We start from the raw sequence: 19,730 nt of genomic DNA, 5'->3' as shown, positions 1-19,730 counted from the left end.
AAGACAAATTTGTGTAGTTATGGCAAACAGAAACTGTATGTTCTGGAAATAAAATATTTAGTAACTAGCCCTTTACAGAAAAGGTTTGCCAACCTCTGGTCTGTAGACATCAACTTTAAAATGTTTTTCAAGTGACCTCCAGGAGAAGGAACCAGAAATGTACCCTGGATTTGCAGAAGAGGTGGGTGCTGTTTGTATTGTCAGTGAAATTGGTGAATGAATAATACAAGCCTGGAAACCTGGCCTACCTGGCCTCCTTCAGTCTTCACTGTGTTGATTCAAGTTTATTATGACCTGTTCTTGTTGTCTTTCATGAGTCAGAGCAGAGGCCTTATCCCTCCCCTCCCTGTCATAAATGCCTTAGAGTTTGGACTTGGATCTCAGCTTAATGAGTTTTGTCTCCACTTCCCCTTTCTTGCTTCAAGGTTCACATGTGTGCCAGACCGATAATTCTAGGAGCTGCCGTGGCTTGGCTAAGCTTCCCTTGACCACTGAGCATTTCTAAGGGAGTTGAGGCTGGTGGCTCCTCCCTCCTTCCTACTGGTGCTTCCACCTGCCTTGGTCTGAGTTACAGTTCATGGGGCAGCGCCTAAGTGTCTGAGCACACTTAACTTAAGAATCTCTAGTGGTTTATGACCCAGACTTTGCCCTACCAGCTCAGACTTCTGAATGTTCTCTTCCCTGGACCGTGCTCCAGACACTTTAAATTCACAAGAGGAAAATGTACCCAGCTTGCCTGGAGAAAAGCATCTGCTCCTAGCCAAGATCTCCTCATCACAAAGTAAGAATATCAGGTGGTGGAACCTCCATCATACCTGTCCCCTTCCTATACCTGGGTCTGTTGGGTAGATGCAGTCCTTTTTAGAGAGGCATAGTATTCTCAGACCTGTCGCCACAAATTGCTCCCCACTCATTCTTTTCCTATACTTTGTGTCTTCAAAACCTCTTTATCTTCTATGTTTAATATCTAGACTATACTTTCTTCACGGAATTCTAAATATGTAAATTTATAGGGCTAGGAGGGTCCATATCTAGTTTAACACCCTCATTATAGAAATAGAAAAAGGCCTAGAGAAGAGAAGGGAGTGGGCCAAATCCACAAAATCCACATAGCTGATTACTGCTAGAGCAAGTGGGATAAGAACCTTGGTCACTTGACTCAGGATGGTGACTTTTCACTGTTCTCTCTTCCACCAGGAATGGGAATGACCTTTGACTTTAAACAATCCAGACCTTAGTTTTACCCTGAATTTTTGGGAGAACATTTAGGTTTTTTTTTCTTTTTAGTATTTTCAATTCTTCCGTGTCTTAGTTTTTAGGATGTTGATCTGTGTTAATCCAGGCTATCTTCTAGCTATATCTGGTTTCCTCAGGTGGAAAATGTTAAATATAGTTAATATAAAATTTCACTCTAGAATCTGTTAGAAATGACAGAGGCAAAGTTAATGTATATAAAAAAAAAAAAACAAAAAATTCAACAGTGCCTGGTGGCCAGTAGACTTCCAATAATTGTGAAGTCCCTTCTACCCCCTCGAAAGGACTGTGTTTCTCCCCTAAGCAGCACAGTGTATGTGGTGGTTTCATGGTTAAAAGTTTAGGCAGGCCCAGTAAATCTTTCTTCTCTTTTACTTCCTAAGTGTGTGACCTTGGACAAGCTACCTTCCCTCTCACAGCTGAATTGTCCTCAGTTGTAAAATAGAGAGAATTAGAGTATTCATCTCACAGGATAATTGTGAGACTTAAATAAGAGAATGCATGTAAAATGGTTAACATAGGACTTAGAATGTAGAAAAAAAAGCTCTTAGTTTTACTGCCAGTTTTATTTTTAGTTATGACCAAGCAGCCATGACCTCAGAATAATAGTCAGGGCTGACAATTGTGCCTCAAAGCAAAAAGGGAAAGAACTGGTGAGATGGAGACTCTTTCCATTTCTACCTCATTTCTTAAACGGAGCTGTTGAAATCTACCCATGAGCTTTGGCTGGCCAAACTGACAGTGTCCTCCTCTCAGCAAAGACCAATTAACAAGTTCTGAAAACAGAAGTACAACCCACCCCCTTGTAATTCCTCCTGAGATCCTAACCAGGATTTGTAAAACACCCGGATATGGGTAAAGAACCATCCCGGATTTTGTATCAAACCAGGCCCCAGAGGAACAGGAAGTTCCAGTAGTTTTGTTTCTGGAAAAGAGGGCACCCAGCCCTTCCCCCTCCCTCATCCTCCCATCCCAGTAACCCCTGCCAAATTGGAATCCTGGACTTATTTAGGAGAAAGGCCCTGTAACCAAGATACTGACTGAACATGGCTGGCGGACTCAGGCCGGGGTCTGCAGTGCAGCATTAATGGCCGCTGACATGATATGGAGTAGTTTTCTCTAGCAAAGGTAAGCTTTATTTTCTCTTTTCAAATCCTACCTCACCTGCCTTCCTGTGCAAAAACGTTTATTTAGCTGGGCTTAGGTGAGTCTTGGCCATTGAGAGAAAAAGTCAGTGGCTAAAAGTTGGAGGAGGTTTGGCTGGTGTGCAGGAAAGTTAAAGGAGACAATAGGCTCCTTTTGTTCCTCTTGCCCAAGTAGCCAGGACCACACTGGCTTGTCTGTTTCAGGGCCAATCCTGGAGCCATACAGAATAGTTCATTTTCCTGTCGAAACAGCTTGCTCACCTTCTGTCTCACAGGTTGAGGAATTTATTGAGGTGATGGATCTAAGGATTATATAAGTGGGAACTCAAATACTTAAAAATAACCATGTTTGGTTTCATATTTTGAGACCAAGACTCAGATTGGCACAGAGTAAGCCAATAAATGATAGCTAAACTAAGCTAAACATCTGAATTTGAGTAGTCTTAGTGTCTAAATAGCAAAAATCTTTTAGAAATCATTGGTTCAAATTCTGGCTATTTTTAACAACCGGCTCCCTGACTTTGAGCAAATCCCTGCACCTCTCTGGTCTCAGTTTTTTGTATATCACATGAGAGTGATTGAAAAAGATCGTTTCTAAAGGTTTCATGCATGTGTGAATCTATAACACGTTCAGTTTTTCATTACTCAGCATCTGTTATATGACAAGCAATCCTTTTGCTAGGGACTCAAATATCCATGGTTTTGTTTGGGCCTCAAGACAATCCTGTGAAATAAATATCATCCCATTTTTTGGATGAGATGACTAAGGCTAAAATAATTTATTGAAAGGTCACATAGCTATCACAGACAAGAGATGGGATTTAAATCAAGGTCTTTAACTTCAAATTGGTATGTTTTCTATCACCGAGTTAAGAAAACAGAGGACCAAAAGGGGAATTTTGATGGAGGGTTTATTAGGAAGGCTGCTGAGAGATTGGAGACAGGGCCCCAAATTTGGCTCAGCATTCCTTTACTCAGTGGAGTAATCCTTTGTTTAGGATGAGCCTGTCTAGCCCAAAGTACTATAACTGAGAAGGGAGATGGAGGGAGAGAAAAGAGCATTGTCACAATAAAGGAACAGTTTGCAAATTCCAGGGAACACAGCAATGCAAATTGTTATGAATAATAGGGACCAGACCCAGGTGACACTGGGATGACAGGAATGTAAGGTAAAGCTAAGGGAGGCTTAACTTTATATTGGTTGATTTTCTCTCCAGGTTGGCACAAGGTTTCATTATATCTTAACTAAACTATCCATATAGCCTAGAAATTTTCTTTCTCTTTTCCTTCCTTTGAGTGCCTCTTCCTTCTGCCTTCCTTTTTAATTAATTAATTATTTTTTTTTTTACTTTTTCCCAGGATTCTTTCTCAACTTACTTACTTCATTTCTCCTTTTATTTCTTCCTGTTCTTTTTCCTCATCAGTCTGGTTCTTCTCTATCGGCTTAGCTGAGAAAAAAATAGCCTTGCCCAAGTGAAAAGCTTACACAGAGTTTTCACATCTTTCATATTATTTGACCTTTATTACAAACTAACGAGGGGCCCAAAGTAGAGACAATCCTCATTCAAGACATGAGGAAACTGAGGCTCAGGAAGTTAGGGACTTGTTCAAGGTCATATAACCAATAAATGATGAATCCAGAGCTAGAACTTACTTTTTCTGGTACCTGAACGCAGTCCACTTTACCATGAAATATCTAAGTGGTTATATTTTATTTTATTTTATTTTGTTTGTTTGTTTATTTATTTATGTATTGAGACCGTGTTTCGCTCTTGTTGCCCAGGCTGGAGTGCAATGGAGCGATTTCGGCTCACCACAGCCTCCGCCTCCCGGGTTCAAGTGATTCTCCTGCCTCAGCCTCCCTAGTAGCTGGGATTACAGGCATGTGCCACCACGCCCGGCTAATTTTTGTATTTTTAGTAGAGACGTGGTTTTCCATGTTGGTCAGGCTGGTCTTGAACTCCCAACCTCAAGTGATCCGCCCGCCTCGGCCTCCCAAGTGCTGGGATTACAGGCATGAGCCACCACACTCGGCCTAATATCGAAGTGGTTACAAAGGATTTTTTGGGTTTTCCATTTTTTCTGCTCTTATAGTATATGATAAAACCAAATTAAATAGCAGCAATAACAATGACAAATTCAGATTTGAGGAGGAAAGAAAGGATGTCAATAATTAGAAGGAAGAAAAATACTTATCAGGTGCCTACTAAGTCCCAGATACTGCAAAAAGTTATCTTATTTAAATACAGAGTAAAACAGTACTTAAACCTAAGTTCGTCTGACTCAAAAGTTCTAGTTCTTTACATTATAGCATGTTGTTTCCAAGAAGAAAGTTCAGCTTGGGCTGTGTGCGTTTTCATACCTGTGTATATATTCCCGTATGCTTAGAATGTGTTACCATATATGAGAATTTATGAGTGTGCACATATTTCTTCCTATTCATAAAATGGAAAATATTTATGGCCCTGTCAAGTTTCATTTCCAAACGATTTCCTTACTTGCGATAGTAATAGCCACTAATACCATTTGATCACTTACATTTGCCCTTAAAGTACTTACAGACCTTAATTAATTTAGTCCCCACAAAACTCTATGAGGTAGCTAATAGTATTAATACCATTTAAAAAATAAAGACACTGTGGTTAAATAAATGAAGAAGGTTCCCAGTCATACAGCTGGGAAAAGTGGAGCCAAGATTCACTTAGGTAGCCTGATACCAAGCCTATGCCCTGGATGCAAAATCGAGTAAGTATTCCTTATCTCTCAAGATCTTGAGAATTATGTAAGATGGAAGATATGAAAAACACGTAATCTGGAAACTGCTAGGGATATGTTAGGTGACACTTCCCCCCACTCCCCAGATTCTATTGTCTAAGCAATTTGGATCATAAGTCACCACTGTTGAATGCTTGTTCACTGTATGCTGAAGGCCTGTACTAGTCTCTTCTAGGAATATTTTCTTTTTTTTTTTTTTTTATTTTTTATTTTTTATTATACTTTAAGTTCTAGGGTACATGTGCATAACGTTTATATCATGTATAACTCCCAAAGCAATCCCTCCCTCCTCCCCCCTCCCCATGATAGGCCCCAGTGTGTGATGTTCCCCTTCCCGAGTCCAAGTGATCTCATTGTTCAGTTCCCACCTATGAGTGAGAACATGCGGTGTTTGGTTTTCTCTTCTTGTGATAGTTTGCTAAGAATGATGGTTTCCAGCTGCATCCATGTCCCTACAAAGGACGCAAACTCATCCTTTTTGATGGCTGCATAGTATTCCATGGTGTATATGTGCCACATTTTCTTAATCCAGTCTGTCACAGATGGACATTTGGGTTGATTCCAAGTCTTTGCTATTGTGAATAGTGCCGCAATAAACATACGTGTGCATGTGTCTTTGTAGTAGAGTAATTTATAATCCTTTGGGTATATACCCAGTAGTGGGATGGCTGGGTCATATGGTACATCTAGTTCTAGATCCTTGAGGAATCGCCATACTGTTTTCCATAATGGTTGAACTAGTTTACAATCCCACCAACAGTGTAAAAGTGTTCCTATTTCTCCACATCCTCTCCAACATCTATTGTTTCCTGACTTCTTAATGATTGCCATTCTAACTGGTGTGAGATGGTATCTCATTGTGGTTTTGATTTGCATTTCTCTGATGGCGAGTGATGACGAGCATTTTTTCATGTGTCTGTTGGCTGTATGGCTGTCTTCTTTTGAGAAAGTCTGTTCATATCCTTTCCCCACTTTTTGATGGGGTTGTTTGTTTTTTTCTTGTATATTTGTTTGAGTTCTTTGTAGATTCTGGATATTAGCCCTTTGTCAGATGAGTAGGTTGCAAAAATTTTCTCCCATTCTGTAGGTTGCCTGTTCACTCTGATGGTAGTTTCTTTTGCTGTGCAAAAGCTCTTTAGTTTAATGAGATCCCATTTGTCAATTTTGGCTTTTGCTGCCGTTGCTTTTGGTGTTTTAGACATGAAGTCCTTGCCCATGCCTATGTCCTGAATGGTACTACCTAGATTTTCTTCTAGGGTTTTTATGGTATTAGGTCTAACATTGAAGTCTCTAATCCATCTTGAATTAATTTTCGTATAAGGGGTAAGGAAAGGATCCAGTTTCAGCTTTCTACTTGTGGCTAGCCAATTTTCCCAGCACCATTTATTAAATAGGGAATCCTTTCCCCATTTCTTGTTTTTGTCAGGTTTGTCAAAGATCAGATGGCTGTAGATGTGTGGTATTATTTCTGAGGACTCTGTTCTGTTCCATTGGTCTATTTCTGTTGTGGTACCAGTACCATGCTGTTTTGGTTACTGTAGCCTTGTAGTATAGTTTGAAGTCAGGTAGCGTGACGCCTCCAGCTTTGTCCTTTTGACTAGGATTGTCTTGGCAATGCGGGCTCTTTTTTGGTTCCATATGAACTTTAAAGCAGTTTTTTCCAATTCTGTGAAGAAACTCATTGGTAGCTTGATGGGGATGGCATTGAATCTATAAATAACCTTGGGCAGTATGGCCATTTTCACGATATTGATTCTTCCTATCCATGAGCATGGTATGTTCTTCCATTTGTTTGTGTCCTCTTTGATTTCACTGAGCAGTGGTTTGTAGTTCTCCTTGAAGAGGTCCTTTACATCCCTTGTAAGCTGGATTCCTAGGTATTTTATTCTCTTTGAAGCAATTGTGAATGGAAGTTCATTCCTGATTTGGCTCTCTGCTTGTCTGTTACTGGTGTATAAGAATGCTTGTGATTTTTGCACATTAATTTTGTATCCTGAGACTTTGCTGAAGTTGCTTATCAGCTTAAGGAGATTTTGGGCTGAGACGATGGGGTTTTCTAAATATACAATCATGTCATCTGCAAACAGGGACAATTTGACTTCTTCTTTTCCTAACTGGATACCCTTGATTTCTTTCTCTTGCCTGATTGCCCTAGCCAGAACTTCCAACACTATGTTGAATAGGAGTGGTGAGAGAGGGCATCCCTGTCTTGTGCCAGTTTTCAAAGGGAATTTTTCCAGTTTTTGCCCATTCAGTATGATATTAGCTGTGGGTTTGTCATAAATAGCTCTTATTATTTTGAGGTACGTTCCATCAATACCGAATTTATTGAGCGTTTTTAGCATAAAGGGCTGTTGAATTTTGTCAAAAGCCTTTTCTGCATCTATTGAGATAATCATGTGGTTCTTGTCTTTGGTTCTGTTTATATGCTGGATTACGTTTATTGATTTGCGAATGTTGAACCAGCCTTGCATCCCAGGGATGAAGCCCACTTGATCATGGTGGATAAGCTTTTTGATGTGCTGCTGAATCCGGTTTGCCAGTATTTTATTGAGAATTTTTGCATCGATGTTCATCAGGGATATTGGTCTAAAATTCTCTTTTTTGTTGTGTCTCTGCCAGGCTTTGGTATCAGGATGATGTTGGCCTCATAAAAGAGTTAGGGAGGATTCCCTCTTTTTCTATTGATTGGAATAGTTTCAGAAGGAATGGTACCAGCTCCTCCTTGTACCTCTGGTAGAATTCAGCTGTGAATCCATCTGGTCCTGGACTTTTTTCGTGGGTAGGCTATTAATTGTTGCCTCAATTTCAGAGCCTGTTATTGGTCTATTCAGGGATTCAACTTCTTCCTGGTTCAGTCTGGGAGAGTGTAAGTGTCCAGGAAATTATCCATTTCTTCTAGATTTTCTAGTTGATTTGCGTAGAGGCATTATAGTATTCTCTGATGGTTGTTTGTATTTCTGTGGGGTGGTGGTGATATCCCCTTTATCATTTTTTATTGCGTCTATTTGATTCCTCTCTCTTTTCTTCTTATTAGTCTTGCTAGCGGTCTGTCAATTTTGTTGATCTTTTCAAAAAACCAACTCCTGGATTCATTGATTTTTTGGAGGGTTTTTTGTGACTCTATCTCCTTCAGTTCTGCTCTGATCTTAGTTATTTCTTGCCTTCTGCTAGCTTTTGAATGTGTTTGCTCTTGCCTCTCTAGTTCTTTTAATTGTGATGTTAAAGTGTCAATTTTAGATCTTTCCTGCTTTCTCTTGTGGGCATTTAGTGCTATAAATTTCCCTCTACACACTGCTTTAAATGTGTCCCAGAGATTCTGGTATGTTGTATCTTTGTTCTCATTGGTTTCAAAGAACATCTTTATTTCTGCTTTCATTTCGTTATGTACCCAGTAGTCATTCAGGAGCAGGTTGTTCAGTTTCCATGTAGTTGAGCGGTTTGATTGAGTTTCTTAGTCCTGAGTTCTAGTTTGATTGCACTGTGGTCTGAGAGACAGTTTGTTATAATTTCTGTTCTTGTACATTTGCTGAGGAGTGCTTTACTTCCAATTATGTGGTCAATTTTGGAATAAGTGCGATGTGGTGCTGAGAAGAATGTATATTCTGTTGATTTGGGGTGGAGAGTTCTATAGATGTCTATTAGGTCCGCTTGGTGCAGAGATGAGTTCAATTCCTGGATATCCTTGTTAACTTTCTGTCTCGTTGATCTGTCTAATGTTGACAGTGGAGTGTTGAAATCTCCCATTATTATTGTATGGGAGTCTAAGTCTCTTTGTAGGTCTCTAAGGACTTGCTTTATGAATCTGGGTGCTCCTGTATGGGTGCATATATATTTAGGAGAGTTAGCTCTTCCTGTTGAATTGATCCCTTTACCATTATGTAATGGCCTTCTTTGTCTCTTTTGATCTTTGATGGTTTAAAGTCTGTTTTATCAGAGACTAGGATTGCAACCCCTGCTTTTTTTGTTCTCCATTTGCTTGGTAGATCTTCTCCATCCCTTTATTTTGAGCCTATGTATGTCTCTGCATGTGAGATGGGTCTCCTGAATACAGCAGACTGATGGGTCTTGACTCTTTATCCAGTTTGCCAGTCTGTGTCTTTTAATTGGAGCATTTAGTCCATTACATTTAAGGTTAATATTGTTATGTGTGAACTTGATCCTGTCATTATGATATTAACTGGTTATTTTGCTCATTAGTTGATGCAGTTTCTTCCTAGCCTCGATGGTCTTTACATTTTGGCATGTTTTTGCAATGGCTGGTACCGGTTGTTCCTTTCCATGTTTAGGGCTTCCTTCAGGGTCTCTTGTAAGGCAGGCCTGGTGGTGACAAAATCTCTAAGCATTTGCTTATCTGTAAAGGATTTTATTTCTCCTTCACTGATGAACTTAGTTTGGCTGGATATGAAATTCTGGGTTGAAAATTCTTTTCTTTAAGAACGTTGAATATTGGCCCCCACTCTCTTCTGGCTTGTAGAGTTTCTGCCGAGAGATCTGCTGTTAGTCTGATGGGCTTCCCTTTGTGGGTAACCCGACCTTTCTCTCTGGCTGCCCTTAAGATTTTTTCCTTCATTTCAACTTGGTGAATCTGGCAATTATGTGTCTTGGAGTTGCTCTTCTGGAGGAGTATCTTTGTGGCGTTCTCTGTATTTCCTGAATTTGAATGTTGGCCTGCCCTACTAGGTTGGGGAAGTTCTCCTGGATGATATCCTGAAGAGTGTTTTCCAACTTGGTTCCATTTTCCCCCTCACTTTCAGGCACCCCAATCAGACGTAGATTTGGTCTTTTTACATAATCCCATACTTCTTGCAGGCTTTGTTCATTTCTTTTTCTTCTTTTTTCTTTTGTTTCTCTTCTCGCTTCATTCATTCATTTGATCCTCAATCGCTGATACTCTTTCTTCCAGTTGATCGAGTCGGTTACTGAAGCTTGTGCATTTGTCACGTATTCTCGTGTCATGGTTTTCATCTCTGTCATTTCGTTTATGATCTTCTCTGCATTAATTAGTCTAGCTGTCAATTCTTCCACTTTTTTTCAAGATTTTTAGTTTCTTGCGCTGGGTACGTAATTCCTCCTTTAGCTCTGAGAAGTTTGATGGACTGAAGCCTTCTTCTCTCATCTCGTCAAGTCATTCTCTGACCAGCTTTGATCCGTTGCTGGCGATGGGCTGCGCTCCTTTGCAGGGGGAGATGCGCTCTTATTTTTTGAATTTCCAGCTTTTCTGCCTGCTTTTTCCCCATCTTTGTGGTTTTATCTGTCTCTGGTCTTTGATGATGGTGACGTACTGATGGGGTTTTGGTATAGGTGTCCTTCCTGTTGATAGTTTTCCGTCTGACAGTCAGAAGGACTGTCTGTTGGTCTGTTGGAGATTGCTTGAGGTCCACTCCAGACCCTGTTTGCCTGGGTATCAGCAGCAGAGGTTGCCAAAGATAGAATATTGCTGAGCAGCGAGTGTACCTGTCTGATTCTTCCTTTGGAAATTTCCTCTCAGGGATGACTCCACCCTGTGAGGTGTGGGGTGTCAGACTGCCCCTAGTGGGGGATGTCTCCCAGTTAGGCTACTCAGGGGTCAGGGACCCACCTGAGCAGGCAGTCTGTCCGTTCTCGGATCTCAACCTCCGCGTTGGGAGATCCACGGCTCTCCCCAAAGCTGTCAGACAGAGTCGTTCGCCTCTGCACCGCCCCCGCTGCTTTCCCTATTGGACCTCAGCTGTGGGCTGTCCCCAGAGGTGGAGTCTACAGAGACAGGCAGGTTTCCTTGAGCTGCTGTGAGCTCCACCCAGTTCGAGCTTCCCAGCGGCTTTGTTTACCTACTTAAGCCTCAGCAATGGTGGGCGCCCCTCCCCCAGCCTCGCTGCTGCCTTGCGTATAGATCGCTGCAGACGGCTGTGTTAGCAGTGAGGGAGGCTCCGTGGGCGTGGGACCCTCCCGGCCAGGTGTGGTATATATTCTCCTGGTGTGCCTGTTTCCTTAAAGCGCAGTATTGGGGTGGGAGTTATGCGATTTTCCAGGTGTTATGTGTCTCAGTTCCCCTGGCTAGGAAAACGGATTTCCTTTCCCTTGCGCTTCCAGGTGAGGCGATGCCTCGCCCTGCTTCAGCTCAGGCTGGTCAGGCTGCAGCAGCTGACCAGCACCGATTGTCCGGCACTCCCTAGAGAGATGACCCCAGTACCTCAGTTGAAAATGCAGAAATCACCGGTCTTCTGTGTTACTCGCGCTGGGAGTTGGAGACTGGAGCTGTTCCTATTCGGCCATCTTGCTCCGCCCCCAATATTTTCAGTTTTATCATGTGTTTCTCCAGTTGTGGAGCTCTTGCCTGGGACAGTTTTCTGTCTAGGTAAATGAGTTCAAGGCACAACTGCTTTGTTGACACCTCTCTGAGAAAGAAGATTGAAAGGGTTCCATGTTGCATTCAGACTTGGAATGAACCAAGGACACTCCCTCCCTGTTAAGGATTCCAAGACATGACTATTTGTGTGACCATATATAGAGCTATATATAGGTGTATATGAGTATGCCTGTGTTTCTTCAGTGAATGTAAGTATTGGCAGCATGTGAAAGCTGGAAGGACTCTTTGAGAGCTCATTATATACCACATTTTTATGGTTCTGCACTTAGATTACCAAACTTCTGTGACTCCCTCAAAAGGTAAGAACTATATAGTCCAGCTTTATATAGTCAATTATTTTATAGATGGGAAAAATGAGGTGAAGAAACTTGCCTAAATTCACCCTGAACAAGTATTAGAACTTGAACCAGACCCAACTGATGGAAAAATGTATGCTTGTGTTTCTTTATGTCACTTTAACAATAGCTGTTATTGCCCATCTACTTGGCCTCCATCACCATGTCTGGTAATAGATACACAGCAACCTCTAAAAAATGACATTCTCTCTCAAGGAGTGTGTAGTACAATCTGGGAAATGAAGACAGATCACGACGCAGGTCATGAGATGGAAAGGTAACAATAATACAGAGTCTGACTTAATCTAATTGGGTGCTAGTAAGTAGCCCTTCAGAGGATAGTGATATGGAGAGGCTAGAGGTGGCCTTCTGGAGCAGTAAGCATTCAAAGTAACCTTGGAGTAGTAATATAGAAAGTATGATGCATGGGAGACTGTAGAGATGAATTAGCAAACTGTAGCCAGGAGGGAAAAGGAAGAAGAAGGCAACCAGTAGTTACTACTGCCTACTATGTTCCAAACATTGATGATACTTGTCCCTTTCATGTAAGCTTTCTGATGTATTTCTCCAAGGCTGGTATTATTATACCCATTTTACAGATGAGAAAACCGTTTCTGAGTGGTTAAGAAATTCCCAAGGCTACACAGCTGGTCAGTGGGAGAGCCAGGTTTTGGAAAAAAGAACCACAAAACAGATCCTCTCTTACATCAAGGGCTTTCTGCCAAATATAATATGGAATCTAGGGATTAACACTTGGGTCACTGCTGCATATGGAGAGGGTCTGGGAGTTTGTGAAGTAGTCTATAAGTTTGTTTATTTTTATTTTTATTTTTATTTTTTATTTTTTTGAGACAGAGTCTCGCTCTGTCGCCCAGGCTGGAGTGTAGTGGCCGGATCTCAGCTCACTGCAAGCTCTGCCTCCCAGGTTCACACCATTCTCCTGGCTCAGCCTCCCAAGTAGCTGGGATTACAGGTGCCCGCCACCTCGCCCGGCTAGTTTTTTGTATTTTTTAGTAGAGACGGGGTTTCACCGTGTTCACCAGGATGGTCTCGATCTCCTGACCTCGTGATCCACCCGTCTTGGCCTCCCAAAGTACTGGGATTACAGGCTTGAGCCACCGCGCCCGGCCCAAGTTTGTTTCTTAAAAAGGGTAAATATCTGGGCATTATCTATCCATATGTAAATCTGTGCATACATTTGATTCTCTATTTTTTATTAACAATGCCTATTTCATGTGCTTGGGTTGAAGATTTAGTGAATAATTTATATAAAGCACTGGACATGGTGCTACTATGTAATAATCTCTCAGTGAATAGTAGCCATTATCATCATTATCATTAATACAATCTTTTAGGTATATTTCTGCCTACATGAGTATGTGTGTCTGTTTGTAAAGTGATTATAACTGCATGTAATTGCTTGTTTCAGAATGTATGTGTTTTTTTCACAGATATGGCTGTAGCTATGGGCATATGTATGTTCTCTGTGTATATACATGTGAGTGTGCAAGTATATTTTTGTGGAAGGTAGTACAGCATGGTGATTATGCTGGAGCCACACTTCCTGAGCTCAAATCCCAACTCTACCGATTTTTATCTAGATGGCTTTGGGTAAACTACTTTACACCTCTGTTCTGCAGTTTCTCCATTGTAATAAGGGGATAATAATGGTGTCTACTTCGTAGGGTGGTTGTGAGGAATAAATGATTTAATCTGTGTAAAACACTTGGAACAGGTGCACCATGCACATACAATAAATATAGCTTTATTATTATTATTATTATTATTATTGTCCTGAAGTTGACTAAGATTTTATGTAACAGAGTGATTTTATGTGTAAAGGGAAGTGTGTGCATCTCTGCTTTTAGGTAAGACTACATGTACCTGTGTGTGCAAGTTTATGTATTTATGTAATGCTGTCCATGTTTCTGTGTTTGACTGTAACTGTGTATGGTATCACTGAATGCTTCGTCCTAGTCCTAGGAAAACTAATGTCCTGACTTATGCATTGAAGTGAGAGGTTAGAATCTTGGGTCTGATTCTGACTCAGGATTAGACCTATTAAATGAGTTTATGAATAGCCTTGGGAATCAGGAGATAACATTTCTTCTGAGAAGTTCAAAATACTTCCCTCATATACTGTCATTTATTTTTGGTTCATTGTTAACTTTTGAAGTATAATACACATAAAGTGCACAAATCTTGTTTATAGCTCAATGTATCTTCACAACTGAGCACGCGTTTTCAACCAGCATGTAGATCAAGAAACAGAGCATTACTTAGAAGCCATCCTCTTCCCTTCCCAGTCACAGAATCCTACTCCAAGGCAAACATTATCCTCACTTCTACCAGCATAGATTATGTTGGCCTGATTTTGTACTTTATTTAAATGAAATCATATAATATGTACTATTTTGTGTCTATTTTTTTAAACATTACATTTGTCATAGTCATTCATATTGTTGTGTGTAGTTGTAGTTTGTTCATTATTATTGCTATAAAGAATTTCATTATGAATAAAATGCAATGTGTTCATTCATTATAGTGTTCATGAACATTTTGACTGTTTATATTTTGGGTTTATGAATATTCTAGTAAATATTTTTTGGTAAATTCTCACTTGTTGTTAAGTACAATTTAGAGAGGATAGGAAGTGGCAACAATGAGTGTTCCCCTTTTGCCTATGGGAAAACAGAGGCAAAGGGAGAATTAGTGTTAGCGGCCCAATAAGGCTTCTGGTGCCTCTTTCCTGATTCTTGGGACAGAGAGCATTCTTCCTGCTACACCTTTGAAAAAACTGGATCCAGATCTCTCTTCTGAAGGAACTAGTAATACACAATTAGCAGCACGGGTGACTTTTTAACTATTCCCTTCAAAATCCAATCACTGAACACTTATTGAACCAGAAGGAATCAGGTAAGTTAAAGAAACTGGGCTAATTGGGTTTTGCTTTCTCAGTCACTCAATCTGGCTCATGCCTCTTCAGTTTTCTGGACACGTAGAAAGCCCCTTTGTTCTCTTTCTTCTATACCAGCATTTTTTGTTTGCCTGTTTCCCAGAGTAATGTGGGCCATGGAGTCAGGCCACCTCCTCTGGGCTCTGCTGTTCATGCAGTCCTTGTGGCCTCAACTGACTGATGGAGCCACTCGAGTCTACTACCTGGGCATCCGGGATGTGCAGTGGAACTATGCTCCCAAGGGAAGAAACGTCATCACTAACCAGCCTCTGGACAGTGACATGTAGGTTTAATTTCTTGTGGTATTTGTGGGGAAGTTGTGGGAGCACCCTTGAGGTCAGGAAGTAGCCTCTTGTGGCCCCTTTCCCTGGATGTGGTAGCCTCCAATTCCTGATCACTCCGAGCTGTACACACTTAATGGCAGATTTCCTGGGAAGAAGGCTAGTTGACTCAGAAGCCAGTATTTTATCTGGAGTTTGCCATAACATTTTTAGAGTCCTAAGAGAATTCCATATTTGCTGTTTTCTAATCTGATACCCACAATGCTTACTTATTTAATAACAGCTCTTTGACTTTAAAAAAGAATAATGAAATGTGTACAGTGTTATAAGATGTATGTGTGGGAGCTATGCTTCTATAGTTTGGTGAAGCTACTGTATATTTATTTCAGATATGTGAAAATGAAAAAAAAGAAAGTAAACCTTAGAATCAAGGAATTAATGGTAATAGCTCTCACTTATGTAATACTCTGTGATACAGACCATACTAGAAATTTACATTCTTTGTCTCAACTCTCACAAAAACTCTAGAAGGTAAGTATGTGTGTAGTTATTTTATAGATGAGAAAACTGAGGCTCAGGGAGGGCAAGTGACTTATCCAAGTCCTATAACTAGTAAATGAAAGAGATAGGATTTGAACCTGGATAATGTGAATGTAAACTAATACTCTTCTCACCACTCTGTCCCTCATAGATCCCACAGGATTAACCTTTCTTGATCTTAGAAAATAGCAAGTGCTCCACAAATATCTGTTAAAGAATAAAAGAATGTACGAAAAAATCTTTTGTGACTGTTACTCATTTTTTCTCTCCAAAGCTTTGGAGTTTTCCAAAGTTGATTGTAACATCTCTGAGTTCTCTGAGAAGAATTATAGTAGGAATAACAATTCTGTCTTTTTTGACACAAAGTATTCACCTAGTTTCAGAGTCAGAGTCCTTGTATTAATTTTTTTGAGGGAATAAATTCATTATCTTCCATCCCTAATACTTTGAAGTAATAGTCCATATTTATTGAGCTTTTACTATTTGCCACTGTCCTAAGCTCTTCATGTATTTGAATTTCTTTTAGTCACCAATAAAAGCTATCTGAGTTAGGAACTATGATTATTTTCATTTCACAGATGGGCAAATTGTGTACGGAGTAGTTAAATAACTTGTTCAACATCCCACTAATTTGGAAGTGACAGAGTAAGAAATCAGTCCAAGTGGCTTGGCTCCAAAGTTTGGAGTTATAACCACTATGCCCTAAGGTCTCCCATATGTCTCAGAATGATGTTAAGTCAGGCTACGTCAATGAGGAGTCGATCACTTAAAGAGTCAGTCTACAGTTGGTTGTCTCTTTGTTACCATATATTGTGTCAAACTATGTGAAATTGCCTTTTGTGTGGGTTTAAAGTGGTCAAATATCAGCAATTTCATATGTTGATATTTGAAATTTTTAAGTTAAATCTAAAACTTTAGTGTTTTGATCGGTACAATCCCATTTCCTCCTGTTTTGTCCTAAACAAAGATATTCACTTTTTGGCCAGTCTCCTCTGGAAAAGGAACCTTCCAAGCCTTGAAGATGGGGGGCAAAATTGTGACTCTCTTTCTTCTTTCCCAGAGTGGCTTCCAGCTTCTTAAAGTCTGACAGGAACCGGATAGGGGGAATCTACAAGAAGACCATCTATAAGGAATACAAGGATGACTCATACACAGATGAAGTGGCCCAGCCTGCCTGGTTGGGCTTCCTGGGGCCAGTGTTGCAGGCTGAAGTGGGGGATGTCATTCTTATCCACCTGAAGAATTTTGCCACTCGTCCCTATACCATCCACCCTCATGGTGTCTTCTACGAGAAGGACTCCGAAGGTAAACCATTTTGCCATTTCTTTCCCCCATGCCCAACAAATATCACTTTTCCTTTACTGCCATTTGAAGGAGAAGAGTTGGCAGTGAAGATTATCTTTTCCTCCTATTTATCTGAGGTGGCAAAGACTCTCCTCAGAGTAAACAAGGGTGGGCACTGGTATCAGCTCTACCATTCATATATTGTGTGACTTGGATGAGTCATTTTCTCTCTCTGGGTCTCAGATTCCTTCTCAGAAATGTGAAAACACAGTCTACCTCTTAACACAAGGAACTATTTGAATGGCATCTCCATAGAATATTTGAATATTTTATGGTAACAAAAGAGAATGCTATAAATGTGAAGGATTGTCATCCTAGTGTCACGGTCTTCTGAAAGTTCCATTTCGTTTTTCCCTAAAGGGGAGTTCAGCTTATTTATCTCTACTTCCCTTATTCCTGGCCCATTGATTTATAATACTGACAACAGTGAGTAAGAGGAATAGAAAGGGAAGTCAGAAGACTCTGGCTGGGCCACTAAATCCCTGTATAATCCTGGACAAGTTACTTTTCCTTAGTTTTCTCTTCCATACAATGGAGAAGTGAACCAACTATTCATTAAGTTGACTGTAGACTGAAATTATGTGATTGCCTGCTTTTTTTTTTAAAGTGAGTTTTTGAAGGGAGGGAATCCTGTCTTCTTCCTTGCTTCTATGCCACCAGCTTTATGCTATGGCATTACCAGATTAGGCTGAGCTGTACTTTTCCTAGCCATAGAACTTTTCAAGTGGCTACAACCTTTCCACTCATTGTTAATGTGAGGACTGGATTTTTTAGGTTAAATGTTACCTAAATCTGTGCTCTCCTTAGGTTGTGAGGAACACTATGCAGGTCATTAGAATGCTACATTTTATAAGACCAGACCTAGGATTCTACATGTCAGCTGTGTCTTAATTTATGTATTTGCCACGGTCCCTCGCTTATTCTGGGCCTGGGCATGTGCAATTTCATTTCTAGGTTCCCTATACCCAGATGGCTCCTCTGGGCCACTGAAAGCCGATGACTCTGTTCCCCCGGGGGGCAGTCATATCTACAACTGGACCATTCCAGAAAGCCATGCACCCACAGATGCTGACCCAGCGTGCCTCACCTGGATCTACCATTCTCATGTAGATGCTCCACGAGACATTGCAACTGGCCTAATTGGGCCTCTCATCACCTGTAAAAGAGGTACAAGTCCCAAGGATAAGCTATGAGGTGCAGCTTGGGACATCTAGGGGTAGCAGTGATATGGTTGAACCACCTACATATTGGGCAGCAGCTTGAGGAGTGCTAATTCAGCACTCTTTTTTATTAGCAAGGAAAATCTCTGCTAAACTGACTTTCCACTATTTTTTTTTTTTCAATTTCATTACTTTTTTCTTTGTTTGTGGGTTAGGAACAATTTTTTTTTCAATAGGTTATTGTGGTGCAGGTGGTATTTGGTTACATGAGTAAGTTCTTCAGCGGTGATTTGTGAGATTTTGGTGCACCTATCTCCTGAGCACTATACACTACACCCTATTTGTAGCCTTTTATCCCTCACCCACCTGCCAGCCTTTTCTCCAAATCCCTAAAGTCCATTGTATCATTCTTATTCCTTTGCACCCTCATAGCTTAGCTCCCACATGTCAGTGAGAACATACAATGTTTAGTTTTCCATTCTTGAGTTACTTCACCTAGAATAATAGTCTTCAATCTCATCCAGGTCATTGCAAATGCCATTAATTCATTCCTTTTTATGGCTGAGTTAGTCCATCGTATATATATATACCACAGTTTCTTTATTCACTTGTTGATTGATGGGTATCTGAGTTCGTTCCATGATTGATTTTGCAATTGTGAATTGTGCCACTATAAACATGCATGTGCAAGTATCTTTTTGTATAATGACTTCTTTTCCTCTGTATAGATACCCAGTAGTGGGCTTGCTGGATCAAATGGTAATTCTACTTTTAGTTCATTAAGCAATCTCCACACTGTTTTCCATGTGGCTCCACTAGTTTACATTTCCACCAGCAATGTAGAAGTAACTGTTCCCTGTTCGCCACATCCAAGCCAACATCTACTGTTTTTTGATTTTTTGATTATGGTCATTCTTGCAAGAGTAAGGTGGTAGCGCACTGTGGTTTTGACTTGCATTTCGCTAATCATTAGTAATGTTGAGGATTTTTCATATGTTTGTTGGCCATTTATATATCTTGTTGTGAGAATTGTCTATTCCTGTTCTTAGCCCACTTTTTGATGAGATTGTTCATTTGTTTTTTTCTTGTTGATTTGTTTGAGTTCACTGTAGATTCTGGATATTAGTCCTTTGTCAGACGTATGGATTGTGAAGATTTTTTCCCACTCTGTGGGTTGTCTGTTTACTCTGCTGACTGTTCCTGTTGCCATGTAAAAACTCTTTAGTTTAATTAAGTCCCTACTATTTTTCTTTGTTTTTATTGCATTTGCCTTTGGGTTCTTACTCATGAAATCCTTGCCTAAGCCAATGTCTAGAAGGATTTATGTAATGTTTTCTTCTAGAATTTTTATAGTTTTAGGTTTTATATTTAAGTCCTTAATTCATCTTGATTTTATTTTTGTATAAGGTGAGAGAAAAGGATCCAGTTTCTTTCTCTTACATGTGCTAGCCAATTATCTCAGTACCATTTGTTGAAAAGGGTGTCTTTACTCTACTTTATGTTTTTGTTTGCCCTGTCAAAGATCAGTTGGCTGTAAGTACTTGGGTTTATTTCTGAGTTCTCTATTCTGTTCCATTGGTCCAAGTGCCTA

At 40.3% G+C, this 19,730-nt stretch overlaps 1 protein-coding gene across 1 annotated transcript in view; it reads left to right on the top strand.

The window, feature by feature from the left end:
* The first annotated feature begins 448 nt into the window (after window positions 1-448).
* Window positions 449-19,730, top strand: part of HEPH (hephaestin) — a 106,419-nt gene continuing 87,137 nt past the window's right edge. The window contains 4 exon segments of the mRNA XM_033201254.1: window positions 449-781; window positions 14,918-15,097; window positions 16,696-16,940; window positions 17,934-18,146. Of these exon segments, the coding sequence (XP_033057145.1) occupies window positions 633-781; window positions 14,918-15,097; window positions 16,696-16,940; window positions 17,934-18,146 (787 nt within the window). The 5' untranslated portion in view covers window positions 449-632.

This window comes from Trachypithecus francoisi, unplaced genomic scaffold, assembly GCF_009764315.1.
Source record: "Trachypithecus francoisi isolate TF-2019V2 unplaced genomic scaffold, Tfra_2.0 Lachesis_group6, whole genome shotgun sequence".
Classification (NCBI taxonomy): domain Eukaryota; kingdom Metazoa; phylum Chordata; class Mammalia; order Primates; family Cercopithecidae; genus Trachypithecus; species Trachypithecus francoisi.
The sequence above is the reverse complement of the archived record's forward strand: the minus strand, read 5'-3'. Positions and strand labels throughout refer to the sequence as shown.